This window comes from Oncorhynchus masou, chromosome 1, assembly GCF_036934945.1.
Source record: "Oncorhynchus masou masou isolate Uvic2021 chromosome 1, UVic_Omas_1.1, whole genome shotgun sequence".
Lineage (NCBI taxonomy): Eukaryota > Metazoa > Chordata > Actinopteri > Salmoniformes > Salmonidae > Oncorhynchus > Oncorhynchus masou.
The window spans coordinates 22,233,060-22,247,682 of record NC_088212.1 but is presented as its reverse complement, the minus strand read 5'-3'; the positions used below and the strand labels follow the sequence as shown (position 1 = coordinate 22,247,682).

General features: G+C 42.8%; 1 protein-coding gene across 1 annotated transcript; it reads right to left on the bottom strand.

Annotated features, from left to right (window-relative positions):
* Positions 1-10,624: 10,624 nt before the first annotated feature.
* On the bottom strand, positions 10,625-14,133 carry LOC135546311 (tetratricopeptide repeat protein 16-like). Its single transcript, XM_064975046.1, has 9 exons — positions 14,128-14,133; positions 13,901-14,044; positions 13,639-13,739; positions 12,935-13,064; positions 12,489-12,703; positions 11,966-12,258; positions 11,235-11,376; positions 10,928-11,093; positions 10,625-10,630 (listed from the first exon to the last, which is right to left on the bottom strand). Exons 1-9 carry the CDS (start codon positions 14,131-14,133, stop codon positions 10,625-10,627), a joined length of 1,203 nt encoding a protein of 400 aa, XP_064831118.1.
* Between the last annotated feature and the right edge of the window lie 490 nt (positions 14,134-14,623).

Below are 14,623 nucleotides of genomic sequence, written 5' to 3'. Positions count from 1 at the left end.
TTTCAGTCTCTCGGTCCCAGCTTTGATGCACCTGTACTGACCTCACCTTCTGGATGATAGCGGGGTGAACAGGCAGTGGCTCGGGTGCTTGTTGTCCTTGATGATCTTTATGGCCTTCCTGTAACATCGGGTGGTGTAGGTGTCCTGGAGGGCAGGTAGTTTGCCCCCGGTGATGCGTTGTGCAGACCTCACTACCCTCTGGAGAGCCTTACGGTTGTGGGCGGAGCAGTTGCCATACCAGGCGGTGATACAGCCCGCCAGGATGCTCTCGATTGTGCATCTGTAGAAGTTTGTGAGTGCTTTTGGTGACAAGCCGAATTTCTTCAGCCTCCTGAGGTTGAAGAGGCGCTGCTGCACCTTCTTCACGATGCTGTCTGTGTGGGTGGACCAATTCAGTTTGTCTGTGATGTGTATGCCGAGGAACTTAAAACTTACTACCCTCTCCACTACTGTTCCATCGATGTGGATAGGGGGGTGTTCCCTCTGCTGTTTCCTGAAGTCCACAATCATCTCCTTAGTTTTGTTGACGTTGAGTGTGAGGTTATTTTCCTGACACCACACTCCGAGGGCCCACACCTCCTCCCTGTAGGCCGTCTCGTCGTTGATGGTAATCAAGCCTACCACTGTTGTGTCGTCCGCAAACTTGATGATTGAGTTGAAGGCGTGTGTGGCCACGCAGTCGTGGGTGAACAGGGAGTACAGGAGAGGGCTCAGAACGCACCCTTGTGGGGCCCCAGTGTTGAGGATCAGCGGGGTGGAGATGTTGTTGCCTACCCTCACCACCTGGGGGCGGCCCGTCAGGAAGTCCAGTACCCAGTTGCACAGGGCGGGGTCGAGACCCAGGGTCTCGAGCTTGATGACGAGCTTGGAGGGTACTATGGTGTTAAATGCCGAGCTGTAGTCGATGAACAGCATTCTCACATAGGTATTCCTCTTGTCCAGATGGGTTAGGGCAGTGTGGTTGAGATTGCATCGTCTGTGGACCTATTTGGGCGGTAAGCAAATTGGAGTGGGTCTAGGGTGTCAGGTAGGGTGGAGGTGATATGGTCCTTGACTAGTCTCTCAAAGCACTTCATGATGACGGAAGTGAGTGCTACGGGGCGGTAGTCGTTTAGCTCAGTTACCTTAGCTTTCTTGGGAACAGGAACAATGGTGGCCCTCTTGAAGCATGTGGGAACAGCAGACTGGAATATGGATTGATTGAATATGTCCGTAAACACAACAGCCAGCTGGTCTGCGCATGCTCTGAGGGCGCGGCTGGGGATGCTGTCTGATTCATGCACTATTTATATTCACTACTTCACAACTGTCTCTGGAAAAACATTGATCCATACAATACATACTAAGAAAAAGATATGATTATGATTTTAATACTGACAAAAATGCATTGTACAGTCATATGTACAGTCATATGTGTCATTTATTAGGGGCACATATGTTTACAACTTGAAGTGTGGGTCTACCTTTATGTTGCGTTTCTATCACTGCTAACCTACCAGAGACAGTATTTGTTGATGGCACTGTGTCCTGTCAGAATTGAAATGGACAGAAATTAAGTTACTGTGTAATACAATGGTACTTAAAATTTATGGGAATTGTTTAATCCTAAATTTACAATGACCTACCTTGACATACCTAGATTTACCATGACCTACCTAGATGTACCATGACCTACCTAGATTTACCATGACCTACCTAGATTTACCATGACCTACCTAGATTTACCATGACCTACTTAGATTTACCATGACCTACCTAGATTTACCATAACCTACCTAGATTTATGATGACATACCTAGATTTACCATAACCCACCTAGATTTATGATGACATACCTAGATTTACCATAACCCACCTAGATTTACCATAACCTACCTAGATTTACCATGACATACCTAGATTTATGATGACATACCTAGATTTACCATAACCTACCTCGATTTATGATGACATACCTAGATTTACCATGACATACCTAGATTTATGATGACATACCTAGATTTACCATAACCTACCTAGATTTATGATGACATACCTAGATTTACCATACCATAACCCACCTAGATTTGATGACATACCTAGATTTACCATAACATACCTAGATGTACCATAACCCACCTAGATTTATGATGACATACCTAGATTTACCATAACTTACCTAGATTTATGATGACATACCTAGATTTATGATGACATACCTAGATTTACCATAACCCGCCTAGATTTATGATGACATACCTAGATTTACCATGACATACCTAGATTTACCATGACATACCTAGATTTACCATGACATACCTAGATTTACCATAACCTACCTAGATTTATGATGACATACCTAGATTTACCATAACCTACCTAGATTTATGATGACATACCTAGATTTACCATAACCTACCAAGATATATGATGACATACCTAGATTTACCATGACATACCTAGATTTACCATAAACTACCTAGATTTATGATGACATACATAGATTTACCATGACATACCTAGATTTATGATGACATACCTAGATTTACCATAACTTACCTAGATTTATGATGACATACCTAGATTTACCATAACCCGCCTAGATTTACGATGACATACCTAGATTTACCATGACATACCTAGATTTACCATGACATACCTAGATTTACCATGACATACCTAGATTTACCATGACATACCTAGATTTACCATGACATACCTAGATTTACCATAACATACCTAGATTTACCATAACCTACCTAGATTTATGATGACATACCTAGATTTACCATAACCTACCTAGATTTATGATGACATACCTAGATTTACCATAACCTACCAAGATTTATGATGACATACCTAGATTTACCATGACATACCTAGATTTACCATGACATACCTAGATTTACCATAACATACCTAGATTTACCATAACCTACCTAGATTTATGATGACATACCTAGATTTACCATAACCTACCTAGATTTATGATGACATACCTAGATTTACCATAACCTACCTAGATTTATGATGACATACCTAGATTTACCATAACCCACCTAGATTTATGATGACATACCTAGATTTACCATAACATACCTAGATTTACCATAAACTACCTAGATTTATGATGACATACATAGATTTACCATGACATACCTAGATTTATGATGACATACCTAGATTTACCATAACTTACCTAGATTTATGATGACATACCTAGATCTACCATAACCCACCTAGATTTGATGACATACCTAGATTTACCATAACATACCTAGATTTACCATAACCCACCTAGATTTATGATGACATACCTAGATTTACCATAACTTACCTAGATTTATGATGACATACCTAGATTTATGATGACATACCTAGATTTACCATAACCCGCCTAGATTTATGATGACATACCTAGATTTACCATGACATACCTAGATTTACCATGACATACCTAGATTTACCATGACATACCTAGATTTACCATAACCTACCTAGATTTATGATGACATACCTAGATTTACCATAACCTACCTAGATTTATGATGACATACCTAGATTTACCATAACCTACCAAGATATATGATGACATACCTAGATTTACCATGACATACCTAGATTTACCATAAACTACCTAGATTTATGATGACATACATAGATTTACCATGACATACCTAGATTTATGATGACATACCTAGATTTACCATAACTTACCTAGATTTATGATGACATACCTAGATTTACCATAACCCGATTTATGATGACCCTAGATTTACGATGACATACCTAGATTTACCATGACATACCTAGATTTACCATGACATACCTAGATTTACCATGACATACCTAGATTTACCATGACATACCTAGATTTACCATAACCTACCTAGATTTATGATGACATACCTAGATTTACCATAACCTACCTAGATTTATGATGACATACCTAGATTTACCATAACCTACCAAGATTTATGATGACATACCTAGATTTACCATGACATACCTAGATTTACCATAAACTACCTAGATTTATGATGACATACCTAGATTTACCATGACATACCTAGATTTATGATGACATACCTAGATTTACCATAACCTACCTAGATTTATGATGACATACCTAGATTTACCATAACCCGCCTAGATTTACGATGACATACCTAGATTTACCATAACCTACCTAGATTTATGATGACATACCTAGATTTACCATAACCTACCTAGATTTATGATGACATACCTAGATTTACCATAACCTACCTAGATTTATGATGACATACCTAGATTTACCATAACCTACCTAGATTTATGATGACATACCTAGATTTACCATAACCTACCAAGATTTATGATGACATACCTAGATTTACCATGACATACCTAGATTTACCATGACATACCTAGATTTACCATGACATACCTAGATTTACCATAACATACCTAGATTTACCATAACCTACCTAGATTTATGATGACATACCTAGATTTACCATAACCTACCTAGATTTATGATGACATACCTAGATTTACCATAACCTACCTAGATTTATGATGACATACCTAGATTTACCATAACCCACCTAGATTTATGATGACATACCTAGATTTACCATAACATACCTAGATTTACCATAAACTACCTAGATTTATGATGACATACATAGATTTACCATGACATACCTAGATTTATGATGACATACCTAGATTTACCATAACTTACCTAGATTTATGATGACATACCTAGATTTACCATAACCCGCCTAGATTTACGATGACATACCTAGATTTATCATGACATACCTAGATTTACCATGACATACCTAGATTTACCATGACATACCTAGATTTACCATGACATACCTAGATTCACCATGCATGTGATGGGCCAGGCCTCTCCATCATATGCTTCATTAAGTGTCCTGAAGTACTTCATCGTGTACGGAACAGCCATCTCTATCTGGGTCACACTGATAGGTGAATGTAAACAGCATCGTATCCTGACACTGTAATGGCCCATCCTCAGGGTGCGTTGTTAAGTGGCATAAAACTATGTTCAGAGGGCAAGTGAGCTCTGCATGCAATATCACTGAACAATTGTTTGGAACAATGTGCTGTGTCTGTCTCTCATTCTCTGCTACACACACACACTATATATTTTTATATTAGCTTCCATGTTTGGGGTGTTGACCTGTGCTATGGGATCTACCAGGACCTTTGGATCTACTCTGGACCAATAGGATCAGCAGTATTCATAATCACTGGCAGGGTTGTGTGAAGACAACTTATAATATGACTATGACAAACACTGATAACAATATGCCCTAAAATTGTCATATTTACAGTCATTTAATAGATATCTCATAATCTTGTCAATGCAAAATGTATACCAAAGTTCATACCTGTTTTTTTAAATACTGCCTAGCAACATTGCATTGATTATCTCTTCAACTGAACCTGTTATTCTAAACTGATCCTGTGTACTGTATCATATTTCAGTTAAAGAAAATGAAAGAGATAAAGGACCTCTACCAGAGACGTGTATATACCCAACTGGTGGGACCAGGATGCTGCTTCGGTGCCCTGACTCTGATGTCCGGCTCTGATGCTCCGCTTCTACTTTCAGGTATCATCACAACGCAATCTCCCTCCTTCCCCTTTCCATTCACAATGAAGGCAAGAGTAAATGTCAAACCTAGTTGAGATGTGTTCGGCTTTGCACAAGTGTGAACACATTGACATCCAAAAGTTTTTTTTTTTAAATGATTGATTTGAATTAGTTTTACACGAGTGGGAATATGCCTATGTCCAGTTTCTATCACCTGTCTATGGCTGTGTCCTTTGTGTTGCTGCTACCCAAGATGAACCGCTATGCAGGAACAGATGACCCTGCCAAGCTCAGCTGCTTACATCCTTTTTACCTCAACAATGCACATGGTTTCAGTGCTGGAAACATATTGCAGGAAGCACAGAACAAGTTCATTTCAGCTTGTTCAATGAGTAGCTGAATTGTGCCTATACTTCACTTAGATCAGTTCTCTCCAACCCTGTTCCTGGAGAGCTACCGTCCAGTTGGTTTTCACTCCCACCCTAATCTAAATCAGATCAAATATTATTAGTCACATACACATGGTTAGCAGATGTTATTGTGAGTGTAGCGAAATGCTTGTGTTTCTAGTTTCAACAGTGCAGCAATATCTAACATTTAATCTAACAATTCCACAACAACTACCTAATACACACAAATCTAATCTAGTGCACCTGATTCTAATAATTAGCTGGTTGATAAGCTGAATCAGGTGAGTTACAACTGGGGTTGAGCACTCCAGGAACAGGGTTGGAGAGCCCTGACTTAGATAATAATTCACAGTGACTTCAATGGAGCTTGTACCGGAGCTGCCATGTCTACAGTTGAACAAACATACTTGCTAAATTGCTAGTCAGATATAACGTGCTGTAAGCGCCAATAGACACCTTTGTTTCTAAACTCAGCACTGAAAAATATTACTTGTCTCTTATTCACTTCTCTCAGTGTTTCACAAACTTGGTCCCAGGGACCCCAAGAGGTACACGTTTTGGTTTTTGCTCTAGCACTACACAGCAGATTCAAATAACACATAATTAAGCTTTGATTAATCGAATCAGCTGTGCAGTGCTAGGGCAAAAACAAAATGTTCACCCCTAGGGGTCACCAGGATCGAGTTTGGGAAACAATGCTCTAACTTTTCTCACTCTGTCATTTACTATCAGCCACCCTTTCCTGCTTCTACAAAGGAGAAGGACAAGAAGACCCCGTCTCTAACCATTTGGACCATTCCCACTGAACGGCCTTGGACACGGGCCTGCAGCTCACCAACTCTCTCTCCCTCTCTCTGTACAACCCACCTCGTACACCCGTTAAGAAAGGACTGGACTTCAGCAGCACTAAACCTGTTCACAAAGGACTGAACATCAGCATGCTCAAAGAACAGAATGGCTGGAAGTGACCCCACAAGACAGATACACTTTTATAAGTCAATTGGTCTTGGTGATGTCCAGAGAGAGAGCAAATAGAGAAAGATGTCATACAATTAAGGGTTACAGGGAAAACATATCTGCAAAGGTCAAGCCCTGTACTGTGCCCTCAAGGACCTGAAGAGTATGGCTGTCTCTTCCCCCTGTACAGAAAACAGGCGATCAGCCCTCTACTTCAAAACACGGGGAGACTGACAGGGAGATTGTTCCTGAGGCAAGCCAGTAAAACTGACTGGAAAATTTGTGAGTAGCACAAACCGGCAGACATTTTATCTCTCCAAGATGAATAAATTGTCTTTCAAACGTTTCTCAGAAGGACCTAATGTCTGCTCCTCTCTCTGAGAAAGAAAATATGCAGTTAAATTTGGTTATGAAAATTACAAGATTGTGAAAGCACATTGTACTTGCTTCAATATATCCCCTAGGTGCCAAACATGTCATCTGGTGCATCAGACTTTTGAGTGTAGTGGAATCCGGTCCAGACGCGAGGCTGTAAACCAACTGCAAAACTTCAGGATGTTTTTGAGGCAGCAGGTATTTATTCCAGTAAAGTGAGTGACCAAGCAACTTTCACTTTATTTCCTTACTTTGCAACCTCGCTCTCTTTAACCATGATGAACTATACTTTCTATAATGCTTATTTATTGTAATGGGAAGGTTTGTAATTAACTGTTTCACTATCATGTACGTAAATATTTTTTGTAAGAAATATTTGAAAATAAAATGTTGATTCTTCATTTGATCTGATTCTGCATCCTTGAGCAAAGACCCCTCATGTGAATGGAAAATAACTACCTGTATCTAAGTAATTTTGTATCACCATTGATACACACCATGACTGGCAAATAAATGAAGCGGCACTAATCCACTTAAAGACCTATACATAATAAAACGGCAAGACTCCTACATTTCCCTTTCAGGACGACATAGTGGCGTGCGTTAGCTGCACGTCACCTGCTCCGAACACTACCCAAAGAGTTCAAACGTGTTCTGAATGTCTTAGACAAAACAGTTTCCAGCCAAACGTGAATGAAACTTCTCCGGTTCACCATTAATTATTTGACAGGGTGCCAAGCCACCAGCTCCTGTGCCCAGAGAAAGGTGTTTTTGTCTGGGCTAAAAACCTGACGGCCACTGGGATCTCCTGGACGCATTTCCCATTCCTGACAGGACAGTAACCTGAAACTTTTATTACGCAGTGTGAAACACTTTTCAGCTCCTTAACGACCACCGTCTGTCCCAGACCACTTTGTTCAGGGGCTGCAGCCCACACACACACACACAGTCTGAAGGAGCTGAACCCGGCACCAAGCACTATCCCCATTGAGACACCACATTGTAAGGCGGCGGCCCGACCACGCTCTCCAAATGGAGCGACTGAAAGTCAACAACACATCTGAGGATTGACATCAGTCTGGGCATGGGCTCCGTGGTCGTCTGCACCAACATTGGACAGACACCATTGAGAAGATTTGGGTGGTATCTGGCGTACGGTGTATGAACATGTACTTTTATATTACTTTCTCCACTGTTCCACTCCGCATGTGACTATGCCACTGCTCTCATTCTTATACCGGCAAGGGGAGCTTGAGGAGACTTTGTACTGTTCCTTCATTCTGGTCACAAATTAAGCCAAATGAAGTATTGTTTGTTCAGCAATTGAAATAGCTGGTATGGATGGATGGAGTGCATGTGATCAGCTACTGCTGGGGTGTTTTCTACAGGGTTGAGTGTCACAACTCCTTTCTCCTCCAATGTTACTACAGTGCTGGGAGGGGGCAGCTGCTTCGCTCTCAGTCTCCCATGTACAATATGCTACAATCCCCAACTATTACACACTGTAAACCACTTTAGATCTAGAGTTTAAAATATTTTATGCGTGGCAATATTTACAGGACCAGTATGAATTCAATCTATACAATGGTCTATAATCTGGATAAATATCTTTTAATTTGGCAAAACATACTTTTCAGACAAATTTCCAACACAAAACAATCTGTTAAAAATAAAGATTTACTGTATACTGTTAAAAATGGTAGACAGACAATGGTATTACCATTCAACTAAATTCTCAAGCTTATAGAACCGACACAATAGAGCTACAGTACAGTATCTCCATCCTTTATGTCTGTCATATCACTAAACTGCCCCACCTATTCCCTTTTGTCATACGCCCTTCACATGTCTCCATATGCCTGTTAATCTATGGACATAAACAATACAAAAACTTGAGGAAAATACCATAACAAAATCGTTTTGCCCTGACAATCTAGATTAATGGATCAATTAAATAAATCCAAACAGGTGAGGTGGAACTATGGAAAATTGTGCCTCTACTGACACCTATTGGATTAAGAACAATATGGTACCATCACAACCTCTACATTACTATGGCCACACTCAAGCTCAGAGGGCTGAAGAGCAACAGTGGACCAACAGTTCCACCATGTCAACCGAACAGTAGTAAATACCATTGTGTTGCTGCTCATTTGGAATTCACTCCAAACCCCCCAAACTTCCTCCAGTGGTATGGCCTATCCTTTGAGCCCAGTGCAGATTGCTCCTGTTCCACTGTGCAGCCGGGGGACAGACGGGGCCCGTCATAATGTAGAGGCTGCCGCCATTCGAGGGCCAATCGCACTGCTCGCTTCACCTGGCACAGCCAACACAGGAAGTGCACCTTTGGTCAGTATGAGAGATGCTCTCAACGGGTGGAAGATCCAACTTAAACAAATACTGATCAATGGTGAATGTGAGTGGAAAGCATGAGCGTTTTATGTGATTTGGTGAATAAGAGGTATGGAAAAGAGAGTTTGAATTGAAGGGCTTTATTGAGTGACCTCATTAGATGAGGTTAGATGAGTTTGTCTGTCCCAGTGTCTGGATGTCTTCCTGGTCTCGTACCTGCTGGTTGATCCTGACAATCTGCTGGTATACCTCCTGCGGGGCCACACAGGCTTTAAGAGGCTCCGCCCCCTGGTCAAACTGGTCCTCTGAGGATTGGCTGTCAGACTGGCTGTCTGCGTCATGCGACAGGGTTATCTTGTCAAGCTCACTGCACATTCTGGGGAAACAGGTTAAGGAAATCTGTAATTAGCATCCACCACAGTTAGTTTGTACACTTTGGGACTGGTGAACACACCCATATTTAGCCTATGAAAGGACTACAAATCACTTACAATTGAGACTCTCTGTTGGAAAAAGCTTATCTGTCGTCCAGGATAAGGCTTCATCTGGACCTGTGCAACTGCCCTTTAAACAAGTACTTGAGGTGTGCTTAATTTAGCTTGGATTCTGCACTTTGGGAACTATTCCACTGGTTATATTGTACCTGGCAAACTAAACCAAGTGAAGATTAAGTATTGGACATATATGTTTCTGACTCAGGTCTGACCTGTTTAGCAGTAACAGGGAGGGGTTGCAGACAAACAGTGCTAGCCTAACCTTAGCACGGAGGATGCAGATTGTTTGCAGGCCTGGATGCTGTCCATCAGCTGGGCTTTGACCGTCCTGGCCATTTCACTGGACAGAACATCTGACACGGAGCAGCCTGGGAATAGACTCAGCAGCAGAGGGACCACCTACACACACACACACACACACACACACAGATTTACTACAGCAGTCAGTTCTGCACCGTGGGAGTTCCGCACCACTTTATGAAACATTTATTACATAAAATGAAACGTTGGTTAAAAGAAAGAATCAACCATTCATGTATTTATAAAAAAACATGTTTGGTTTCCCCCCAACTGCATAGGAAACAAGTCGTGAGAGCTTTGTACTTGCATAACTAGGGCCCTTCGTATTTCCTGACAAAGTCACGTTAAGCCCTTGCCATAAAAGCTCATAGTCCATAGTTTTTGTACAGGCCAAGGTTAGTTTTATGGATAGAGTGAATGAGACATATAGGCGTTGAGGGTCTTGCCTGATCATTAGTGGGGTCCAGGATGAGGGTACTGATGGCATCCTGCTTGGCCCCCTCAACGTTGGGCAGTTTACTGTGGGCTTTGGCTCGGTTCTCATAGTACCGGCTAACTCCAGGGTTATAATTGATGGCCTCAGAGAACTTGTCAGCTGCCTCCTGGTACTTCCTGCGGGGAAGACAAGAAACAGTGGTGTGGATGATAGACAGACTCACCGGTCCTGGTAGCAGTGTGTTCCCAGGGTGTTGTGGATGAGACTCACCGGTCCTGGTAGCAGTGTGTTCCCAGGGTGTTGTGGATGAGACTCACCGGTCCTGGTAGCAGTGTGTTCCCAGGGTGTTGTGGATGACAGCGAGGCGGATCCTAATGACCTGGTCATCAGGAGAGATCTCCTTCGCCTGCTGGTAGTCAGCCAGGGCAAACTCCCACTCATCCTGTTTGAAGAAACAGTCTGCACAAACCACAACCACCTTTATAAATATCTGAAGTGATGTGTGCGGTCTACCCAGATGCACTCATTCCTGAAATTGGATGTTATGGATGTAGGCATAGCCACGGAAAGTAGGAATGCTGAGGGTGCTGCAGCGCCCCCTGATAATCCATTTTTTAAACATTTTTAAATACACAAAATTAGTGCCCTGGCCCTTTATTACTCCGGTATAAGCGAACAAAAATAGCCTTCATCAGCGTGCGGAGAAAAACATTCTCAGCACCCCAACCTCTAAACATCTTCCCATGGCCATGGATATAGGTACTGACTTTATGCATTAACGTATTCAAGTTGTATGAGGAGATATAAAATCACATCACCAGTCACTTCAAACACATTCTCTTTTGATCTCAGAGACTCCTGCCCACCATCTATAGTTACACAATATTGTTATTTCACTGGGCCAGACTTCAATTGCACCTTTTTCAAGAGGGAGCCCACAGCCTTCCTCACTTAATTTCACCTCAGCCAAACTCACCCCCCCCTCAGACATACCTCACTTCCCTGATCTTACCCTCCTCTATTATCCCCTCCGCTCATTTCTTCTCACCTCCTCTGTTGATGTAGAGGCCACTCTCCTCCTTCTGCTCCTGGATGGCCTTGTTGAGCAGCAGGACTGCCTCTGTGTAGAAGCTACGGGAGAAGCAATGCACAGCAAAGTCGTTGTAGGTGAGCACCAGCTGGACCTGGGCCTCTCCCTGCACGGCCCTCCAGTCTTCCTGGGTGTGTCCGCTCAGCTCCGACCCCTGGTCTCCCGCATCTCCAGCCTCACTCAGCTCCACAGCCAGGACCAAGTCCTCAATGGCAGCAGTAAACTCTTTCAGCCTGCGGTACAGAATACCCCTATGGTGCAAAATACTACATATTAGTGGATAATAGACCGTATGTATCCTCATTTACTATAGATTGGTAGAGAAGCTTCTCCTAACAGGTACATGTAGATGTATATCTCTTCAGTGGTAGCAGAGAACGGTATGGTAAAATGGGGTCAGGCATGTATCAGATAAACCACAGGCCTAATCAACCACCTTGCTTGGTGTATCAGAACCTGATAAATACTCTGCCATCAACACCTGAAGAGGTAGTGCCGCCCAGTCTCAGGGCAATGCTCCAGGGCTGTGTTGATCTTGGACAGGGCCTCTGTGAGCTCCCCTGCCAGAGCCCTGCTGACGGCCTGCTGCCTGGCCCTTTCACTGGCCTCCTCTAGCTGGCCCATCAGGGCACCTGCCTCTGGGCACGACGGACTGAGAATCAAAGCGGACCTCAGATCATGGTAGCACATTTTTACCTGTATAGAGAATTGTGCTGTCATTACATTACATTGCATGTAAATTAGACTTTTGATCATTTATGTAGATAAAAGTGGCAATGACCTCACGTGTTAAGCTAGTACATAAGCTATTTATCCCTAGGGTTAAAACTAGAAATCGCCACACCTTTGTTCTTTCTAGCATGGTATTTTCAGATATTGCCCAGTGTTTAACACAGAGGTAACGGAGTGTGAGAGTGTACTACTGACCTGGTTGAGCTGTTTGTGGAGCCGTGCTCTGAGGGTGAACAGATCTGCGGTCTGAGAGTCTGCCTCCAGCCAGTTACTGACCAGCCTCAGACAGTCAGTATAGCGGCCCAGGGCCGTCAGACATGCCAGGCTACAACAGCAACAAAGGGGGACACTTCAGTGGTTCACACTTTAAATCTTAGGTGAATAGCACCATCACATGGCTGTACACGGTGTCTGTCTATCTGTAGAGACGGCTGAGGTCAAAGGATCTCACATGACCTCCTTATGCCGCGTCCACACAAGTTATTGCCGTACGGTACATTTTACGTAGTCTTCACAATCCAAGTGCCGCATCACAGCAAAAAGATTCACACCACACATTAGCAACTTCTTCTGTGGTTTACTACTGACACCGCGCGGCAAAGCAACACACAAGTTTTAAAAATCCAACGCATGCGACACACTGCACGCAGTGCCACGAACCGCAACCTAGTCCCGCAGATGAGTCGCAGCAGTGCAGATTGTCTCCCAATTAAATTAATGGACATCTGCCGGAATTTGACGGAATTTTACAGTTTGACGCAACTGGTATGCACGAGGCGTTAGGCAGATAACATATGGATAAAGCCATTGAAAGTGTTTGTAAATAGAGGAAAGAGTAATACATCTATTATTTTTATGCACATAGCTCTCCATGTGAATAACTCGTATTTCACACTGACCTCCTCATGTGATATGACCTGCAGCTAGGCTTGAGCTCGGCAGCCTTGGCAAACGACTCCAGAGCATCCAGGAACATGCCCTTATCATACAAACATTGGCCCTGTGGAGTGGACAAGATTTTATATATTACAAACTGTTTTCAAGTGAAAGCAAGAAGTATTTCAATAGTGCTGGATGCTTGCTTGACTGTGTAGGAATGATCATCCTGTTTGCATCACACAGCAGGCCGCTTTGGGGGACATTCTCCCTCCTCACTCTCACCTGAAGGTAATAGATGAAGGCTAGACGTGTGTGTAAGGTCTTAGCCTGAGGCTCCAGGAGGCAGGCATGCCTGTAGCTGACGACTGCAGACTGGAAGTCACATAACTGTAAATAGGCCTCCGCCTGGCTCACATAGAGCCGGGTCTGGAAGTCAGGAAACGTATGACAACTTCAGACAATTCTTTCAGACAAATCAGACTATATTTCAGTTAAACAATCAACCTCACTCCCATCTGTTCTCCTTCCAACAGCAGTTACTGTAGATATTCAGAATTTGGTACTTGATGTCAATTTATGTGGTTCTGTACCTGTTTCGGCTGAAGATGGATAGCTTTGGTGAAGAATGTCACAGCCTTTGAAAATTGGGACTCTGCCATTGCCTCTTCTCCATTCTCATAGCTGCAAATTGTTAAATATAGGTGAGTGACCCTTGGCAAACTCATCTTCAGAGATCCTATTGACATGTGATCAAAGTAATACATTGTCAAAGAAGCTGCATCAACCTGTTGCCATGTCAAACTCACTGTTCAATGGCTTTGTTTGTTAAAATGTTAACGAGATCAGGCCGGTCCCCTCTACGGCTTTCAGATGATAGGAAAATGCTGCTGGACCCAAAGAGCCGGCAGATGGCATGTTTACGCCGCGCCTCCACGAGCACTTCCTCCGATACAGCAGTGGGGAACAAAACCCTGTCGTCGTCGACCTGTTGGTCTATCTTCAGAG

Excerpts from the sequence above, each read along its gene's own strand:
- LOC135546311 (XM_064975046.1), bottom strand. Across the intron at positions 13,740-13,900 it reads CCTTCATCTATTACCTTCAG|GGCCAATGTTTGTATGATAA; the intron begins GTGAGAGTGAGG and ends TCCACTCCACAG. Across the intron at positions 13,065-13,638 it reads AGGTCATATCACATGAGGAG|CCTGGCATGTCTGACGGCCC; the intron begins GTCAGTGTGAAA and ends TTGCTGTTGTAG.